The sequence below is a fragment of the Myxine glutinosa genome, chromosome 10, assembly GCF_964187855.1.
Source record: "Myxine glutinosa chromosome 10, kmMyxGlut1.1, whole genome shotgun sequence".
Lineage (NCBI taxonomy): Eukaryota > Metazoa > Chordata > Myxini > Myxiniformes > Myxinidae > Myxine > Myxine glutinosa.
In genome coordinates this window covers 109,100,108-109,122,455 of record NC_136270.1, presented here as the reverse complement: position 1 = coordinate 109,122,455, position 22,348 = coordinate 109,100,108, and the positions used below count along the sequence as shown (strand labels likewise).

Genomic DNA, 22,348 nt, shown 5'->3' with positions numbered 1-22,348 from the left:
AGCCATTCTCAAGTTATAGACCTATTACAGACTTTGATCTTTGACGTCTTGACCCCGAATTCTAATCATTTAATCTTTACATCATTATACATACCTGTACCAAGTTTGAATTAGATCATTTCAGCCGTTCTCAAGTTATAGACCTATTACAAGACTTTGATCTTTGACCTTTACCTCCAAAATCTAATCAGTTAATCTTTACATCATTATACATACCTGTACCAAGTTTGGTCAGAAACCCATCACTGGTTCACAAGTTATCGCGGTAACAAGATTTTTACCAAACATGACCTCTGACCTTTGGCCTTTGACCTCGTGACCCCAAAATCTAATCAGTTCATCTTTACCTTATTATACATACTGCACCAAGTTTTACAAAGATCACTTCAGCTGTTCAAGTTATCGCGGTAACGAAAACCTATGACGGATGGATGAATGCATAGACAGGCACACGCACGGACAGACGGACGCACGAATGGATTGAAAAATTACCCTGAAAACATAATGAAATGGACGGAGGCATGACAAGAAATGGCTGTCAGTCTTTGGTCGGATGACAAAACAAAATCTTCTGCATATGTATACACATGTATTGTCTTTGTGATAAGAAAGTCTGTTCATACATGTCACAGAAATGGATGGGAGGGGGCAGGGAACGTTTAAGTAACAAAATGGCCGCCAGTCGGCTATCTTGGATCTGATCTCGAAAAAAACAGACGTACGTGTAACTATCATTCATTATCTGTGTGCAAGGTTTGAAAAAATGCATATCCGAGAAAAGGTTGAGGACGTGTTCAATATCGAGGTTTTTTACAACTAAAATAACCGCCTGTCTACCAGTCGGCCATCTTTGATCAGATCGCAAAATAAAGTGATATGCACATGTATACCATCATGTACTGTGCTTGTGCCAAGTTTGAACATAATCGGTAAATGCATATACGAGAAATGGTTGAGGACGTGTTCACCATCAGATTTTTTACAACTAAAAAAAGTCGGCCATCTTTGATTGCATCGTGAAACAAAATGATGTGCATATGTATACCATCATGTATTGCCTTTGTGCCAAGTATGCACAAAATGGGTCAATACATCTCCAAGATATGGTTGTGTCGCATGGATGGGCGGACGGACAAGACCCAACCCATAAGCCTAAGACTAAGTCTAAGTCCAAACACTAGGACATAAGACTAAGTCCAAAGGGGGCTAATAATATTCCTTGAAATATAATATTCCTTGGAATGTTTAATATTATTTTGCTTTTGGATTCTTCACCAAATTACATTTGCTTACAAATATACTGTGCCAAACATAAGGGGCTTACAAAAATGCCAAACAATACAAAATAAGGGGCATTCAAAAAAATCTCGTGTGCATGCTGGACTACCCTTGTGCTCTTAGGAAGAACCAAGTAATGCTCCAGAAAGGTTCATATAAAGGAGCACCAATTTGATTCATGCACCTGCATGAAGAAGTAAATGTATTTTACTTGCCAGATGTAGGGCGCCCCTTTCGTCCAGTAGAAGCAGAGAAACGAATTTTCAGTCGCCATGTTAAAGTTGCATACAGAGAAACAATCCCATATAAAGGGAGGGGCGCTTTGCGCCTTCCTCGATTTTATTAATTTGTGTGCAGCCTAGGGGATGCTAGGCTGCATCATTTTCTGGGGATTGGGCTGTGCTGCTGATGCTATGCTAGCTGGTACTCATTTTGCTGACCTTGGAACGATGACAGGCTGAGTCGACCCACCTGGTATTAATTCAACGGCACAACAGGGGCTTGAATTCCAGCCAGCCACCTTAACTGTTAAAGCCAACACCAGGCTTATCTCATGCATGAATACACTGATTGAACAGACTGCTAGATTGCAACAGAGGTTGCCATTTATAAAGGCCTAACTCTGAAATGAGCCAAAAATTAAAACCTGGGCTTCTTCCTATTGAATGTTATCTCATGTGCTCAAATAGCTCAAATGATTGGTTTATCTCCCGAGTAGTACTATTTTCCCTTTAACGTTGCTCATTAGACCTTATAGCTGTAATCTAGACCACAGAAACATTAATTGGATGTCTGATGGTTCAGGTATAAAGCAATGGGTGAAGAGCACCTGATTGGATCCTGTGCTCAAAAAAAGAAAAGAAAAAAAATCCCCTCAACTCAGCAGCGCTCATCTCAAGAAAGATGCGGATAGAGGAGTGAGCAAATGTTCCTGATAATTATTTATTCCAAAGGTGCGCATGATCAAAAGTAGTCAATAAATGTAGTCAATAAATGGCAGGAAGTGCATCATGGGATACAGAAGAAAACTGCATGAGAGCACCAACAACTATCAACATTCCATGCAGAAGAGTCGATCAATAAAAGGTAGAGTCGATCAATATAATTCAGGTTCAACTGTTAGCTTCTACCATATGTTATGCACACCAAAGCTCACCATGGGCAAAACAAAAGGTGACATTGCAAGTTGAAATGAGAATACTCTGCAGCCATATAATGCTGATGAAGTCCCAAAAATGTTTTTCATTGCCAGATATTTATTTTATGACCAAATTAAGAAAAGAAAAAAAAAGTAATAGCTTCAAAAGGTTATTACAAATTTGCTTGTTAATCTGAACTAACGTTCCACAGCACACATATCGTAAGCTTTTGGTCCACACGCCAACCCATCAATCGGGGTGAGATCCGGGCGCGGGTGGCCCGGTGGAGCCTTGAAAGAGAAATGTTGAAGGAGTGTGCTGAAGAAGATGAAAAGTTCCGTACGTGCGAGTTTCTCTCCAATACAAATCCTCGGCCCTAAGAAACAGCAAAGGTGAATGTTGGTCAAGGAGTTATAGGCAGAGGGTGTTAAATTGCCTAAAGTATGCAAGTTCCTTCACGGGCATGGCTCGTTCTTCATTCCTTTACTCTAGAAGTACAAGTCCATCAATTTTGCTTCCATCTTCACAACAAATACCCGCTCCCCTATGGCGGCAGCAGCCGGGGGAGGAGGGTGGTAAGTGCGGTTTGGGGGGGGCTTCTTCATGTGTATGTGCATATACACATGACCTTCTCGAGCACATTTGAACCATTAGCTAAAAAGAGATCGAACACTGCACTCCCCCTTGTGGGCTTATCATCAAACCGGCAGAAAATGTTTACAAGCCGATGTTAGTAGATAATATGGCAAGTCAAATAAAAACTCTCAAAGGATGGTTGTCTCTACTTTTGAGAACAAATGCAGCAATTTGTAGTCGACTCCTTTTTGGTCAATAATCAAATCGAAAGAAGATGATTTGACAGTTTGAGACCAAATGCAGCAATTTGAAGTTGACTCCTTTTCGGTCAATAAATAATCAAATCGAAAGAAGATGATTTGACAGTTTGAGAACAAATGCAGCAATTTGTAGTTGACTCCTTTTTAGTCAATAATCAAATCGAAAGAAGATGATTTGACAGTTTGAGACCAAATGCAGCAATTTGAAGTTGACTCCTTTTTGGTCAATAAATAATCAAATCGAAAGAAGATGATTTGACAGTTTGAGAACCAATGCAGCAATTTGTAGTTGACTCCTTTTTGGTCAATAATCAAATCGAAAGAAGATGATTTGACAGTTTGAGACCAAATGCAGCAATTTGAAGTTGACTCCTTTTTGGTCAATAAATAATCAAATCGAAAGAAGATGATTTGACAGTTTGAGAACAAATGCAGCAATTTGTAGTTGACAGCCTTTTTGGTCAATAAATAATCAAATCGAAAGAAGATGATTTGACAGTTTGAGAACAAATGCAGCAATTTGTAGTTGACTCCTTTTTGGTCAATAAATAATCAAATCGAAAGAAGATGATTTGACAGTTTGAGAACAAATGCAGCAATTTGTAGTTGACTCCTTTTTGGTCAATAAATAATCAAATCGAAAGAAGATGATTTGACAGTTTGAGAACAAATGCAGCAATTTGTAGTTGACTCCTTTTTGGTCAATAAATAATCAAATCGAAAGAAGATGATTTGACAATTTTGAGAACAAATGCAGCAATTTGTAGATGACTCCTTTTTGGTCAATAATCAAATCGAAAGAAGATGATTTGACAGTTTGAGAACAAATGCAGCAATTTGTAGATGACTCCTTTTTGGTCAATAATCAAATCGAAAGAAGATGATTTGACAGTTTGAGAACAAATGCAGCAATTTGTAGTTTACTCCTTTTTCGTCAATAAATAATCAAATCGAAAGAGGATAATTTGACAGTTTGAGAACAAATGCAGCAATTTGTAGAGACTCCTTTTTGGTCAATAATCAAATCGAAAGAAGATGATTTGACAGTTTGAGAACAAATGCAGCAATTTATAGTTGACTCCTTTTTCGTCAATAAATAATAAAATCGAAAGAAGATGATTTGACAGTTTGAGAACAAATGTAGCAATTTGTAGTTGACTCCTTTTTGGTCAATAAATAATCAAATCGAAAGAAGATGATTTGACAGTTTGAGAACAAATGCAGCAATTTGTAGTTACTCCCGCCAGGGAGTAATGCATTCGATCGTGTCCGTCCGTGTGTGTGTGTGTGTGTGTTCTTGAACAAGATATCTGGAAAAGTTCTGAATGGATTTGGATGAAAGTTGATGGGATGATTGCCTTTGGGAGAAGGAAGAATTGATTCGTTTTTGGTGAAGTTCAGGATATTATTCCGGATCCAGGAATTTTTTGGGGGAATTTTTTACCATTGGAAGATGGGGCTCATTTTTTTTTAAACATTATCTTCTATATATTCTATATTTAACATTGTGATGTGAAAATAGTTTTCATATTTGTTGTAAATATAGTTTAAACTCGTGGTTATGCGTTAGAGCGGTGTGTTTAGCAGCGTCTTCTTCAATGTTCATTTTATTTTTCTGATAAAGACATATTCTGTCATTTTAAAACCACCAATGTGTGTATGAGGTTTCCCCATTTCATAAAATGTATCATTTGATACGTATAATGCTTTAAAACTGTTTTTGTTTTTTTACCTCAGAAGAGAATAGAGATATCAACATTTACCTCAGCGAATGTCAATCACGGTGTCAGTATTTGATGAACGTATAAAGACTTAGGTGACTTATAAGTGTGACCAGCATGTGCACGGGATTCTTCCCAGAAGAATGAGTGGTCGCATTAGCTTGTACGACTTAAAATGAGCGAGTTTTACTTTCACGTTTGGGCCAGTTTTGCATGTTGTAACTTGTATCCCAAAGGAATGAAATGAACGTTTTTCCTGGCTTACAATTTTATTTGAGGTCACACATGCCTCAAAATACACTCACTTATATAGAATTGAACGCTGAATCCGAAAATGTAAGTGAGATTGCCGTGTTTTTTTTAACATTATCTTCTATATATTCTATTTATATATATATATCTGTGCAGTGTCTGTCTTGTCTTGTGTTGTCACTGAACTACTCCCTCAAACTTTTGTGAAATCGTACTATTCCAACTTGAACCACGGCGGGAGTATGCGCTCTACTGAGTGGCATTCTCGTTGACTCCATTTTCGTCAATAAATAATCAAATCGAAAGAAGATGATTTGACAGTTTGAGAACAAATGCAGCAATTTGTAGATGATTCCTTTTTGGTCAATAAATAATCAAATCGAAAGAAGTTGATTTGAAAGTTTGAGAACAAATGCAGCAATTTGTAGATGATTCCTTTTTGGTCAATAAATAATCAAATCGAAAGAAGATGATTTGACAGTTTGAGAACAAATGCAGCAATTTGTAGATGATTCCTTTTTGGTCAATAAATAATCAAATCGAAAGAAGATGATTTGACAGTTTCACAACAAATGCAGCAATTTGAAGTTGACTCCTTTTTTGTCAATAAACAAATAAAATCGAAAGACGATGATTTGACAGTTTGAGAACAAATGCAGCAATTTGTAGATGACTCATTTTTGGTCAATAAATAATCAAATCGAAAGAAGATGATTTGACGGTTTGACAACAAATGCAGCAATTTGCAGCTGACTCTTTTTGGTCAATAAATAATCAAATTGAAAGAAGATGATTTGACGGTTTGACAACAAATGCAGCAATTTGCAGCTGACTCATTTTTGGTCAATAAATAATCAAATCGAAAGAAGATGATTTGACAGTTTCACAACAAATGCAGCAATTTGAAGTTGACTCCTTTTTTGTCAATAAACAAATAAAATCGAAAGACGATGATTTGACAGTTTGAGAACAAATGCAGCAATTTGTAGATGACTCATTTTTGGTCAATAAATAATCAAATCGAAAGAAGATGATTTGACGGTTTGACAACAAATGCAGCAATTTGCAGCTGACTCTTTTTGGTCAATAAATAATCAAATTGAAAGACGATGATTTGACAGTTTGAGAACAAATGCAGCAATTTGTAGTTGACTCTTTATTCGTCAATAAATAATCAAATCGAAAGAAGATGATTTGACAGTTTGAGAACAAATGCATCAATTTGTAGTTAATTCCTTTTTGGTCAATAAATAATCAAATCGAAAGAAGATGATTTGACAGTTTGAGAACAAATGCAGCAATTTGTAGTTAATTCCTTTTTGGTCAATAAATAATCAAATCGAAAGAAGATGATTTGACAGTTTGAGAACAAATGCAGCAATTTGTAGTTGACTCCTTATTCGTCAATAAATAATCAAATCGAAAGAAGATGATTTGACAGTGAACACTCGACCTCTGAACTATCCTGTCGACCCACATACTTTTTATCGTGGTTAACACCAGAAGAGTTGTTCTCTCCTTGCAGCTCACCTGCACCGAAGGGTAAGAAAGCATCTGGTAAAATAAAGTCCCCGTCTTTGTTCAAGAAGTGGGATGGATTGAAGTCATACGGAGTTGTCCAGTAATTTTCATCCCGCAACACAGCATGCAATAGAGGGATAACGTATGTACCCTGTAGGCATAAAAGGCGTAAAATCAACAACGTATATTTTAATTAAGTTGCTTATGAAAGTAACAATGTTGTCTACACACTAAATACCATGTTTCCACTTCTGTCCATATGCAGCACGAGGCTGCGGGGTAGCATGATTGGCTGAGGGCGCATTGCTGATGCGATGCCCTCTACTGGTTGAGTTGAAAATGTTTAATTGGAGAGGCTTTCAGATATCAAAGCAATTATGACAAACCCACAGCAATTACAAGAGTAACACAGTTATAAAATAGAACGGCACTCAGTAGAGAGGATACCACCACCTGGTTGACCATATCACTCAATGGTGAAGAATCACTTAAAAAATTATACAAGCTGGATCTGGATCCGGATTTTCACCAAAATTGAATTGATTCGTCTTACGTTTAAAGGGAATATATATCCTTATTTTAATAGTTGTGAGCACTAATCCAACTTCATTCATACGAGTTATTTAGAAGGATGAGGGTATTGCATCAGCGGCACAGCCGTGCCCTCAGCCAATAATGCTGTGCTGTAGCCGTTCTTTTGCACACAACCAAATAATTAACCATTATTTTAAACATGTATTACAAATTAACAATGCAGTCACATGAATGAATGAATGAATAAAGGACGTATTAAAAATAATTATAATTCAGGATAACACCTTTGAGATGAAGAAGCCAAGGTAGTTGACATCGCTGGATGTGGCTCGTGGCAGACCAAGTGGCAAAATGTTTGCATAACGCTGGACTTCATGCACAACAGCGTTGGTGTAGGGAAGTCTTTCTCGGTCCGCCAATGTTGGAGGACATCTTTCAAGAACATCGTCTATTTCTGCCTGAACTTTTGCTGCATAAGGGATGGTGTAATAGGGTTTTATTGAAGACAAAATAAGTTGTTTCAAAATATTGAGAAGGTGATTAAATATACTTGCTGAACATTTATTTGGTAAACGTAACAAATAAGCAAAAAAATGAATAATTATTTCCTTTTCATACAACACACACACACACACACACACACACACACACACACACACACACACACACACACACACACACACACACACACACACACACACACACACACACACACACACACAATTAGGACGTGTATAGTGAGACTGTTAAAGGGATATTCATCACAGCCTTTTTAGATGCTGAATTGAAAATAATATACAACTTAACAACACACAAAGAGGAAGATCAAAATGAAATATCCTCACCCTCCCCATTCGCTCTCTTCTTTCTTTTGAAAGAAAAACATCTTTGCAGGGAGAGGGATAAGTGGTTATGTATACTACCTGAGAGTGGTTGCATTGAAATCCGATCTCAAGTCAACAAAGTATTCCGAGGAGATCCTGCTCTCTGTGCATGGATATTGGATAACCAACACATCACGTGTTGGCATTTGCAGTTTTGACACGCACGTCCAGGTACCCATAAAAATAATTATAAAAAATTTTGTTTGGATCATAAACACTCCCGGGAGTTACCAGAATCCACCGTAGTTGGATTTATTGAAATCCGTTAATCCGTTCTAAAGTTATAACACGACAAACAAACAGGCAGCAACAGCTTCTTTTAATACATGTGTATGTGTGTATATATATATATATATATATACATACACACACAGTGCATTCAGAACGTATTCAGACCCCTTCACTTTTTTCACATTTTGTTATGTTGCAGCCTCATGCTGAAATCGTTTAAATTCATTTTTCCCTCATCAATCTACACTCAATACCCCATAATGACAAAGAAAAAACAGGATTTTAGAAAGATTTGCAAATTTATTAAAATGAAAAACCTGAAACATCACATTGACATAAGTATTCAGACCCTTTGCTATGACACTTGAAATTTCGCTCAGGTGCCTCCCATTTCTCTTGATCATCTTTGAGATGTTTCTACACCTTGATTGGAGTCCACCTGTGGTAAATTCAATTGATTGGACATGATTTGGAAAGGCACACACCTGTCTATATAAGGTCTCACAGCTGACAATGCATATCAGAGCAAAAACCAAGCGATGAGGTCGAAGGAACTGCCTGCAGAGCTCAGAGACAGCATTGTATCGAGGCACAGATCTGGGGAAGCCTACAAAACAATTCTGCTGCATTCAAGGTTCCCAAGAGCACAGTGGCCTCCATAATTCTTAAATGGAAGAAGTTTGGAACAACCAGGACTCTTCTTCGAGCTGGCCGCCCCGCCAAACTAAGCAATAGGGGGAGACGGGCCTTGACAATAGAGGTGACCCAGAACCCGATGGTCACTCTGGCTGAGGTCCAGAGATCCTGTGTGGAGATGGGAGAAATATTTCCAGAAGGACTTCCAGCAAAAAAGCACACTTAAAGGACTCTCAGACTGTGAGAAACAAGATTCTGTGGTCTGATGAAACCCAGATTGAACTGTTTGGCCTCAATTCTAAGCATCATTTCTGGAGGAAACCAGGCACCGCTCATCACCTGCCCAATACCATCCCAACGCTGAAGCATGGTGGTGGCAGCATCATGCTGTGGGGGTGTTTTTCAGCAGCAGGGACGGGGGACTGGTCAGTGTTGAGGGAATAATGAACGGAGCAAAGTACAGAGATATCCTTAATGAAAACCGGAAACAGAGCACTCAGGACCACAGACTGGGCCGAAGGTCACCTTCCAACAAGACAATGACCCGAAGCACACAGCCAAGACAACACAGGATTGGCTTTGGGACAACTCTGTGAAGGTCCTTGAGTGGCCCAGCCAGAGCCCTGACTTGAACCCAATCGAACACCTCTGGAGAGACCTGAAAATGGCTGTCCACCGATGGTCCCCATCCAACCTGACAGAGCTTGAGAGGATCTGCCGAGAAGAATGGCAGAAAATCCCCAAATCTAGGTGCAAAGCTTGTCGCGTCATACCCAAGAAGACTCGAGGCTGTAATCGCTGCCAAAGGTGCTTCAACTAAGTACTGAGTTAAGGGTCTGAATACTTATGTGATATTTCAATGTCAATGTGATATTTCTTGATTGATTGCTGCACTTTGATTGTCAATGTGATATTTCAGTTTTTTCTTTTTAATAAATTTGCAAAACTTTCTAAAATCCTGTTTTCTCTTTGTCATTATGGGGGTAATGAGTGTAGATTGATGAGGGAAAAAATGAATTTAAACGAATTCAGCATAAGGCTGCAACATAACAAAATGTGAAAAAAGTGAAGGGGTCTGAATACTTTCTGAATGCACTGCATATGTGTGTATGTATAATGTATATATACAGACTTGGCATTTAATATGGAATTTTTTTTTTTCTTGACTTGGGTTTACTTTCTTAACTCAGTATATCAATCTGGTGAGTTTCTTTTACACTTTGGTGATTTATTTGTTAAAGGAACCATGTCACTGATTGTCTGTCGCAGCAAGAAGTCAACAACAGGATTATATCACAGGTGGCGTGGCAAAATGTACGGACAGGTGCATTTGATGATTGGCTTCACAGTCGGGTATACAAGGGTTGTTGTGTTCTGTATTAGTGGAAAACAACTGCTGCACGTCTCCAAAAGTTATTGCCGCTTCCTCTCGAGACGGTCCGTCAAATCGACAATGCTGTTTGTCATGGAGTGGTGGCTTTACGAAATTACGGCATGAAACAGCGTGCTATTGCTCGGCAGTATGGCATCACTCAAGGTCAGGTGTCAAAGATCCTGAAACGAAATGCTCAGAGGAGTGTCCCTACTCCAATACCGAGGCCAGGACGTCCCCGCAGAACCACAAGGAGGGATGATCGCCAGCTGCACCGGTTAGTCCGCAATGGCCATACCAAGTCAGCTAATCGGCTTAGGGCTGAGTGGCAGCAACTGACAAATGTGCTTGTATCCAGAAGGCTAGTCAACCAATGACTGGTTCAAGCAGGCTATCGTGGCAGGCGTCCCCTGAGAAAGCCACGCCGGACCAGACAACACCGCCAGCACCGATTGCAGTGGGCCAGAGAGCACCGTCAATGGCAGCCAGGACACTGGAATCACGTGATCTTCAGTGACGAGTCTAGATTTCTGGTCTATCGTCAAGATGGCCACGTCCGAGTGTGCAGACAAGTGCATGAAGCCTACAACAAAGATTGTATAGTGCCAAGAGTCCAAGCTGGAGGTGGTGGGGTGACCGTTTGGGCTGCTTTTCATGCAGGGGGCAAAACTGACCTGGTTGTTCTGAATGGAAACCTGAACCAGTTCAAGTACAGGGCCATTCTGGAAGAAACATTGCTTCCATTTGCTCGTGCAGCCTTTCGAGGAAACTTTGTCTCCCAAGATGACAATGCACGGCCTCATCGTGCTCGCATGATCCAACACTTTCTTGCTGACCGTGGTGTAGAGCATATGGAGTGGCCTGCCATGTCCCCGGATATGAATCCGATAGAAAACTTGTGGGCAGAATTAACGCGTCAAATCGACCACTTGGACCAGCAGCCGACATCTGTGCGTGAATTGCAGCAGGCTATTGTCACTGCATGGCAAGCGATTCCTGTCCAAACCTTGGCAAATCTCGTGAACAGCATGCCTCAACGTGTACGTGCTCTCCTGAATACTCGTGGGGGTTACACGAAGTACTGAACTGTAATTTTACTGTCCGTAATCCCAGTCGTAATTTAACTTTTGTTTTTGTTAAAAAAAAATTTGGCTAATGTGCAAAATAAAGAGATACTTCTGGAAAACGTACAGAAGTTTAATACAGTACTGTCCATGAATTGAGTTCGATATCAGTTTACATCACTTTCAAGGATCAATTTATTTGTTTCGAAATGTCAAATGTGGTTTTTGTTTCTTTTAAAGGTCACATTAACAAAATCTAGAATAATTTCAACATAATTCCAATGAACTTTTGGCTCTAAGACATCTTGAAAAGTAAGTTCACCCCCACAAAAAAAATATTCCATATTAAAGGCCAAGTATATATATATATATATATATATATTGTTACGGACACGGCTTAAGATGTTATGATGGGCCGAGCGGAATGGCCGCCGTGTTCGCACAGTTTACCCGATTACCCCCAACTCACCCGATTCCACTCGAACGTTGGCCAAATCGCGCTACGCTAAATCAATGAAGGAAAGGACACAACGACTGGGATAAATGAAACGACGCAAGGGGTACAGTTCTCAAGACCTCCGGAGGAGCATATAATTAGTGGGGGAGAAAAGGGGTAGATTACAAGGCAATGAGGTAAAGACACAGAAGAGATAGGCACTTAGACACAATCTTATCTATCCCAGACAGACCACAGACAAACGGAACAAGACTGACTTACTCAGGGATTGATGGCAGGGAAGGACAGGCAGTCGATAGCACAAGGTGCACCTTGGCTCAGGGGCAGAATCAAACACGGTCCGGTCCAGAGATGCGGGGAGGTATTGCAGCGCTCGGAGGTGGCGTCCTTCTCTCTCCCAGCTCAGGGCGCATCTGACGTCACCTCCCTCTTCCTGCGCATGCTCAGCGGGGAGTGACACGCCCTCGGCTCGTTGGCTCCGCCCCAGATGGGATCGGTCCGCCGCTTCTATTGGGTGCAGGGGTTACCGGGCTCCGCCCTTGACGAGGAGCTGACAGCGAGCCCCTACTTGGTAATCCCGTCGAGCACATGCTCGATGGCGGCTCGTTGGAAAGGCATGGTGCCCTCCCAACACCCCCCACCAACCAAGCCGGAGTGAGGACGCACACTCCCCGCGCCGCCGCCGCTGTTGTTGTTGTTGTTGCTGTTGCTGTTGTTGTTGCTGAACCGTGAGGAAGAGCTGCGGGGAGGTATTGGGAGGTCCTAAACTTCCTAACGGTGCCATACAATCACATTCTGGTGCAAAGAAGAGTCACAATTAATGGAAACGAGTCCTTAACTGACATAGACCAAGAATAACTAGCAAGATGTCCTATAGTTGTCTACGTGACATGCGGTGGACCTGGATGCGACATTTAATGGGGGAAATAGGGGGAGGTCGGGTCTACAGAGTGTTGTTTACAGAAAATGGGACTAGGGAATGGGGGATTGGGGATAGTTGGGAAGTATGGAGGAAATAGGGGAATATTTACAAGCGGATATGGATGGATGCCAATCTCATATCCGCAACATTGCACCCTTCTCTACCTCGGGGCGTCCCGACCCGAAAATTTTTTACCTACGTTAGTGTGGCACTCAGATGTAGTTCCCTCTACTATTAACTCAACCCTGAGTGCGACAGTTTTACAGATGTTCACAAATGAGTAAATATGTCCCCCTGCGACGTTGCACCCTTCTCCTAACAGAAACACACCCACAGGATAACCGAATCGCGGAAAGAATCCTCAAACTAAACATACAGCCGGTAGGGAGCATCATTTATACAAGACTGATATTTACACTACGATCCAGGACCTGTTCTTTGAGGAACACATGCAGATGTTATGCATAGAGAGAGAGCACGCATGCCAGCATCGATACCAACCCATGAGTGCCCTGTGGCCCTACGGCCTTTAATAATGTGCAGAGCACCCCATCCAAGCACCAAAAGCACCACCCCATTACACACAGTCAGCACCATCCGGTGCACCAATAAAGTGTTCAATAAAAACAAAAGCACAATCAAGTGTCCATGGTCACCGGTGGTGTCGCAGCCGGCCGATGTTCTGCCGCTGGTCTTGCCTTCCTGGAGTGCACTTGGCCTTCTGGCTTCTTCAAAAATAAAGAAAGGCGCCAACCGCGTCCATTTCTAAATTGTGGCCGTCAGGGGGGCCAACTAAAAGTGGTTCACCTGTATGGCATAGGTGCCACGTTGACCCAGAGGTCCATCCACGGGTGGTGCTTGCCCGCAAAAGAACTGCGGTCCATGGTGGGCGGCCACAAAAATTGCGGTCCATATGGTGTATCGATCCAGGCAGCAAGCAGCGAAAGTACAGGCCCACAACTGCGGAGCCAGCACCTCTCTCTCCTCTCTCTCAGCCCCAAAGCCAGATCCTCGGAGGTGGGAGACAAAAGAAACAAGTGAGTAAGGTGGTAAGGGCGCAAAAGTGCACGCAATACAAGGTAATGCACACTGGGGGCACATGGGAACCAGGTGAGACAGGTACGTTCCTACCGTACGCCCCCCCCCCCCCACCAGGTAACCTACATTGCCCCTCCCTTACCCCTTACTGTATCCACAAAACACAACACTACCCATAAACATCTACTTTACACATCAACAAACGTCCCTACTGTCTTCCCCGTTCCTCCCATAAACCAAATTCGTCTTCTCTCCCTCCTAACCAATCAAATTTGCCATTTCCAACTCTCATCAAAATTTGCCATCTCCAACTCATCATCAGTCCCTCCTAAGGAGGGAGAGATGGAATCACCCCAATGTCTTATCCACATCGTGATGCGTCTCACAAATCCAAACAGCAATTCTCATTTCCTGCAACACAAAACAAAGAAACACAGGTGTGGAGTCATCATCATCACCTCAGGTAAGTGGCTGCGTATGGTGCGACAGGTTCATCAATCCTAACTATTTCCTAAATGACTTTAACAACTTTACATTACCCGGGGTCTTTCCCTGCCAATCCATTGGCCAACTTACACTATGGGTTCTAAAAACCAATTCCCATTGACCAAACTGTGGTGCTTCTCAAGTTGGGGTCTCACTCCCCCGATTCACCTCCCGGTGCCCTCGCACAATTTCTGGGCTGTGACGTGTAGCTCTCCCAGCAGGTCTACCCACCTGCACACCTCCACCACTGTAGTTGCCACCCGAGCTTACCTGCTCCTCACCCTAACCTAACTAACTGGGGAAGGCCCTCTCGCACTCTCACCCCCTCAGTGCCCTCTCTGGCACGGGCTGCCCGATCCACACCCGGGATCCTCAGGCACCCACTGACACTAACGGCTCCCAGAGCCCACCTGCGGCCTCACCTGGCCGACATCCTCACAGTGGTGGAGTGCCCAAACCAACTACACACACTAACAGGCTACACGCCCAGCCATTTCCACAACACTAATGCACCCATCCACAATACCATTCTGCAACCGCACCACAAATGCCAATATCCAACAACAATTTACCTATACCCTCTACCTAACACTTACACTACCCGCCCCGGGTACTCGTGAAAGGGGTCCACTCTTCCCCCATCCACACCTTCGCACCATGCACACCACTCCGTACCACTTACTCCAACTCTCTCCACACCACTCATTCCAATACTCCATGTATTCCACACACCTGTACTTGCACACCTGTGCTCTCATACTTGGTGCCGCCTGCACCCTTCTCTCCCCCAAGCGCATTCGCGCTGATCCACAACACTCACTACTCATACACTGCTCCACACACCTGTCCAGTTCTCACACAGCATCATCTCATCTAACTACTCCCCTCTGCAACTTGCGCTTCCCAGTCGTCCCTTTAAACTATTGCGCTCCCTCGTCATTATCATCCACTCTAATCTACCTGCGTCCCCTCTACAGGTATCCTTGTCACTAACTAACCTTAACGTTACCTAATGTCATCTTCGCTAGATCCCTACACACAATATCCTAACCCTCCCGGGCTAGTTTTCACTGCCATAAACCCCATAAACTATAGCGCATTTGCCCCCCAGTTTGTGAGGGATGACAGAGTTGCCATCCCACCACATCGGGCATCTCCCACTACCAATTTTGCACATCAAATTCCAACAAATCAAAAATTTGCCAATCACTACCCATCATCTGCCAATCATTACTGCCAATCCTTTGCCAATCATCAAATATTTTTTTTCTTCTAATTTTGGGTCCAAAACACTAACCTCATCACCCGTCTACTTATTAGATCCTCTCGGTGCGCCAATTCCCTTCTAAAGCTCGGCTTCGTACAGCCGAGCAATCAATGCGGGTTGTTTTGTGCCAGCGGCTGGATGCGTCCGGCACTCGGTGCAGGGACGGGGGCTTACCCGTGCCGAGATCCCACGCACCACCTCGGCGCGGAGCCATCCAATTGCCCGATCTCGACCTGCCGGAACGTCTCAACAAAAAGTGGTCGCCATGACGACCCTTCCTATCGGGCTGCCCGCTCCGCCTAGTGGAGCACGGACGCGGCCGTTCAAAGCGAGGCCCAGCGTGGATCGCGTACGGCGGTCCTTTCGAACCCGCCGTGGCTCGGATCTCCGCTGGTTCTCGCGGCACGCGAAGCCCGGCACGCACCGAGGGCCCGATTCGGCTAAAAGTCGCTCTAACCGCTAACCCGGTTACCGTCGATGCCTCACCTGCATGCTCACACGCATACGCTACCCCTTTCTTGCCCATACATCCAGCTGTTCCCATGCTCCTCGTCGTACCTTCTCTAACACACCCAGGTGCACTCATTCCACTCACAGCCTTGGTCACACACCTGACCACCGAACACTTTGGCACACATTCGTTGTTCGCACACCTCACCAACACACCTCTTCGCGCCCCTTCCTCGGTCACCTCCTCTGTGACAATCACAGGTGTGCTTTCACTCGCACACCCAACCACGTGCCTCACGACCAACTCAAGTGTGCATTCCCACACACGCTCTACCATTCCAGGTGTGCATCCTTCCATTCCAGGTGTACATCCTCGCTCACCTGTCACAACTAACTCACGCTCCATGTCACTCTCACTACTCTCACCTCCACTCTCGGTCGCGCACTCACCCTTACTCTCGACAGCGCACTCTTTCCTCATGCACCCGTCCGTTACACACCTTTCTCACGCACACTCTCCCGTCACACCCTCTGTAACACTCACCACAGGTGTACACTCTTCCTTACTTTTGACAGCGCACTCTTTCCCCATGCACCTGTCCGTCACACATCTTTCTCGCACACCCTCTCCCGTTACATCCTCTGTAACACTCACCACAGGCATGCATTCTCCCTTTACACCCTCCGTAACACTCCTCACTACGCGCTTCCATGTGCTCCCTCGCACACACGCTACGACCGACTCACTCTCGACAGCACCCTCACTCCTTGGCACGCACTTTTTCCTCACACACCCCAGAGTCGGACTTTCTCGCACACCTCCTTTTTCGCACACCAGACCTGTCGCACACTTCACCAACGGCCTCTCACGAACACCCGGGTCCATCTCGACCCCCAAGCTTATTAAATCACCTGGCGCATCATACGCACGACCATATTGGTCACCACTTACACCGGGTCCTCTTTCTCTTCGCTTCTCCTCCATCACCTGCGAATCCCTCATCCGGTTAATGAGCACATCATCACGATCCGAACACAGACTTTGGACCAATTCTTTTACTTCCTCCTTTATCTCTTTCTTATCCTCTCTCCGTCGCTTCTTAATTTCGCTCACCCCTTCTTCCACTTCTTCTAATTTCTGCTTCACCTCCTTCATCTCCTCGTGCGCCCCCTTAAGTTCTTCCTCTAACTCCACCTTATTTTTTTCTATGTGCTCCCGCACCTCCCGCTCTTTAACCTCCATCACCTCTACCACCTTGTTCATTTTCCTCGTCAGGTCCTCATGTACCGTCTGACACTCTTTTTTAATTACCCCTACGTCCTTTTTCATCTCCTTCTGTGTCGATTTTAAACCCTCTATTACCGCTGTGTTCTTCTTTACCTGGTCCCCCAACTCCTTTTGTCCCACTGTCAGTTGTTCTACTCCCAGCATCAACTCCTCTATACCACCTTGCAATTTTACAGTCCCCTTTCTCACCTCCTTCTCCATGCGCTCCTTACAGTGCCTCACCTCCTCGCGCACTCCTCCGACCTCCTCACTCACACCTCTTCTGATCTCTTCTCCCATCACCTGCATCTCCTGCCCAGATGCCACCCTCATCTGCTCCATTTCCTCCCTGTGAGCATCCAATTTAGTTTCTACCCCCATTCTGACCCCCTCTATCTGCTGCCCCATTTTTTAACTTCCCTTTCCGCTTGGTCCCTCATGTCCCTCAATTTGCCTTCCATACTGTTTTCTAACCCCTCTAACCCATTTTTCACTCCCTCTATCTGATTCTCCTGGGCAGCCATTCTATTTTCCACCCCCGTTAACCCCTCCTGTATTTCCCCTAATCTATTGTCTAATCCCTCTATTCTACTCCCTAACCCTCCGATCTGGGCCCCCATCCTTTGTTCTAACCGTTGGCTATTGGCCCCCATGTCCTCCCTCAATTTCTCGCTATTGGACCCCATCCTTTGTTCTAACCCCTCACCGGTACCCCTCGCTTCGTCCCTCATTACCCCCATTTGGCCCTCCAATCGCTCACCCTGAGCATCCATCCGGTTCCCCATTACCCCCAATTGCTCACTCTGCAGTTTGAGGGACGCCTGCATTTGCGCCATAAATTGCTCCATGAGGGCCTGCATTTGGGCCATCCCTCCCACTTGTGCAGCGGGTGCGGCCGCCGTAGCCATGTGCGAGGCGCCATTTTGCGCGCCCGCAACCTCGTGCGCGAGGACGCCATTTTGCGAACCTGCCGCCCTCACTGCTTCGCTCTCCTCATGTCCCTCAATTTGGTCCTGGATCGACCCTGCCTCACTCTCCTCTACCGGAACCCAGCCGTCTTGATCTGCCATAGCGCGACTTTCAAAATTCGGGTTTTTATTTTACAACAAAACAAATTTCGGTTACTTGTAATTTTGAGCGCGTTAAGCGCGCTTCGGGTCCGATCTCACTCCTCGACACCAATTGTTACGGACACGGCTTAAGATGTTATGATGGGCCGAGCGGAATGGCCGCCGTGTTCGCACAGTTTACCCGATTACCCCCAACTCACCCGATTCCACTCGAACGTTGGCCAAATCGCGCTACGCTAAATCAATGAAGGAAAGGACACAACGACTGGGATAAATGAAACGACACAAGGGGTACAGTTCTCAAGACCTCCAGAGGAGGATATAATTAGTGGGGGAGAAAAGGGGTAGATTACAAGGCAATGAGGTAAAGACACAGAAGAGATAGGCACTTAGACACAATCTTATCTATCCCAGACAGACCACAGACAAACGGAACAAGACTGACTTACACAGGGATTGATGGCAGGGAAGCACAGGCAGTCGATAGCACAAGGTGCACCTTGGCTCAGGGGCAGAATCAAACACGGTCCGGTCCAGAGATGCGGGGAGGTATTGCAGCGCTCGGAGGTGGCGTCCTTCTCTCTCCCAGCTCAGGGCGCATCTGACGTCACCTCCCTCTTCCTGCGCATGCTCAGCGGGGAGTGACACGCCCTCGGCTCGTTGGCTCCGCCCCAGATGGGATCGGTCCGCCGCTTCTATTGGGTGCAGGGGTTACCGGGCTCCGCCCTTGATGAGGAGCTGACAGCGAGCCCCTACTTGGTAACCCCATCGAGCACATGCTCGATGGCGGCTCGTTGGAAAGGCATGGTGCCCTCCCAACACCCCCCACCAACCAAGCCGGAGTGAGGACGCACACTCCCCGCGCCGCCGCCGCTGTTGTTGTTGTTGCTGTTGCTGTTGTTGTTGCTGAACCGTGAGGAAGAGCTGCGGGGAGGTATTGGGAGGTCCTAAACTTCCTAACGGTGCCATACAATCACATTCTGGTGCAACGAAGAGTCACAATTAATGGAAACGAGTCCTTAACTGACATAGACTAAGAATAACTAGCAAGATGTCCTATAGTTGTCTACGTGAGATGCGGTGGACCTGGATGCGACATTTAATGGGGGAAATAGGGGGAGGTCGGGTCTACAGAGTGTTGTTTACAGAAAATGGGACTAGGGAATGGGGGATTGGGGATAGTTGGGAAGTATGGAGGAAATAGGGGAATATTTACAAGCGGATATGGATGGATGCCAATCTCATATCCGCAACAATATATATATATATATATATATATATATATATATATATATATATATATATATATATATATATATATATATATACATATATATATATGTGCAGCATCTGTCCTGTGTTGTGTTGTGTTGTCCTGTGTTGTCAGTGAACTACTTTCTCAAACTTTTGTGAAATCGTTCCAAACTTCTGGAATGCACATATCTCTCCCGTCGGCATGTCCTAAGGGTTTCATTTTTGAAAACATTTCCAATTCTTTTTTTTTTTTTTGGGAATTTGTTTGGGAAATTTTTTTTTTTTCAAATTCAATTGTTTATAAAATGTGATATCACGTATATTACAAATACATTTGTGCAAAATAATTGTTTGAATTATGATTGGTTTAAACTATGACAAAACGGCAACTCGGGTGCAGTCATTTATCTATATATCTACACATCTGGGCAGTGTCTGTGTTGTCACTTAACGACTCCCTCAAACTTTTGTTTCCGTGGTTGTGTAGTGTTTTTAATAACATTGTGGTGGTTTTGAATCACGTGGTGGTGAGGTATTTTGAATTATGTGGTGGTGAGGTGTTTTTAAATGATGTGGTGGTGAGGTGTTTTAATATCACATGGTGGTGAGGTGTTTTAATATCACATGGTGGTGAGGTGTTTTTAAATCACATGGTGGTGAGGTGTTTTGAATTACGTGGTGGTGAGGTATTTATAATTACGTGGTGGTGAAGTGTTTTTAATTAGGTGGTGGTGAGGTGTTTTGAATTAGTTGGTGATGAGGTGTTTTGAATTATGTGGTGGTGAGGTGTTTTGAATTACTTGGTGGTGAGGTGTTTTTAAATGATGTGGCTGTGAGGTGTTTATATTAAGTGTTTTATGACTGTGAGGTGTTTTTATTCTGTGTTTTATGGCTGTGAGGTGTTTTTATTACGTGTTTTATGGCTGTGAGGTGTTTTTAATTTGGTGGTGGTGAGGTGTTTTTTTTACGTGTTTTATGGCTGTGAGGTGTTTTTATTACGTGTTTTATGGCTGTGAGGTGTTTATATTTTCGTGGTGGTGAGGTGTTTTTATTACGTGTTTTATGGCTGTGAGGTGTTTTTATTACGTGTTTTATGGCTGTGAGGTGTTTTTATTACGTGCTTGATGGCTGTGAGGTGTTTTCAATTTCGTGGTGGTGAGGTGTTTTTAATTTCGTGGTGGTGAGGTGTTTTTATTATGTGTTTTATGGTGGTGAGGTATTTTGAATTACGTGGTGGTGAGGTGTTTTGAATTATGTGGTGGTGCGGTGTTTTAAATTACTTGGTGGTGAGGTGTTTTGAATTACATGGTGGTGAGGTGTAATCGTCCCAAACTTCCAGTCTGCACCTACCCCTCCCCTATTATATGTATGTGCTGAGGGGTTCTTTCTTGAAAAAAAAACATTCAACCTAAATCTTCAACCTAAATTGCCTATAAAAATGTAATATCACAAACACAACAAATACATTTGTGCCAAGTAATTGTTTGTATTATGATTGGTGAAAATCATGACAACACAGCAACTCAGGTACAGTCATTAGCCTCAGCTAAAATAAGCCCGCTCCTCAGTATCGACGCCAAGCTAGTATATATATATATATATATATATATATATATATATATATATATATATATATATATATATATATATTTTGTCGTGCAACTCCGATTAACATCAAAGTTGCGGATAGGCCTGAACGGATTTATTCGGAGGCAACAACCAATACGGATTTTTATATGGTTCGCGCGGGAGGAAGAAGGGAAATGGGAGGCTGCGTAAGCGCTTAACTGTGGACGGCAATCAAACTCCAACGGACACGGGTGTAACAGGGAATAGAAAATAATACAAGGGTTTATTGGGAAAAGCAAGACAGGAAAAAGCACGTGCCGGTAAATCTAATATCCTAAATCGGGACGTCCCCACACGACTGATATCAAACACAAAACGAGGGAGATGAATGACGAAAAAAACACGTCACGTCGTTCAAAATGTACGTGGATGCAACTTATCTGGTCTTTCGTCGTCTTTGTGGCTGCCGTCCAACACCGCTCCTTTCGGCCCAATCGCACACCACGAGGTCCCTCGCTCCAAGTCCCACAAGGCCGAGCACCACGCACCAAAAGCACCACGCGTCGTCGATCTCCAACGCGAGCACAAACTCCAGAACCAAGAGGAATGGCGAAAAGGGGGAGAGAGAGCACAGGTGCGACTGCACGCGATGGTTCAAATCCGAGTTCGCTTTCTCCAGACTCTTCCGAACTGAACTGGACCGAACTCACACCGGGACTGAACTTAGTTCAGCGCACCTCCGAACTGCACTCAACTGCACTCTGAACTGCACAACTCAACTCCCTCAACTCGCCTGGCAGCCAACTCAAGTCAACTGTACTGCTCTCGTCTCATTTCAACTGCCGAAAATGGCGTCCGACCCTCGCTAATATCTCTTGGCCGATGACGTCACATTGGCGCACTCCTCAGCCAATCCGAGCCTCCCCCGGCTCGCCGGCTCGCCCAGGTCACGCCGTCTGCGTCACTGCCGCTCTCTCTACTCCTGCTTCTTCTTCATAGCACGTGCTATGCCAGGTTCATAGGCCTTGCGGAGGTGTAAACGGTGGCGGCCGATTGTGGCGGTGTTCCAGCACGATTTCGCGTTTGTTCTCTTCCAAAGT

The 22,348-nt window shown here is 44.1% G+C and overlaps 1 protein-coding gene across 1 annotated transcript in view; it reads right to left on the bottom strand.

The window, feature by feature from the left end:
- Window positions 1-2,201: 2,201 nt before the first annotated feature.
- Window positions 2,202-22,348, bottom strand: part of LOC137433871 (cytochrome P450 2F2-like) — a 49,763-nt gene continuing 29,616 nt past the window's right edge. The window contains exons 7-9 of the mRNA XM_068126292.2: window positions 7,566-7,750; window positions 6,757-6,898; window positions 2,202-2,793 (exon numbers count right to left, since the gene is read on the bottom strand). Of these exons, the coding sequence (XP_067982393.2) occupies window positions 2,615-2,793; window positions 6,757-6,898; window positions 7,566-7,750 (506 nt within the window). The 3' untranslated portion in view covers window positions 2,202-2,614. The remainder of the gene's footprint in view (window positions 2,794-6,756; window positions 6,899-7,565; window positions 7,751-22,348) is intronic.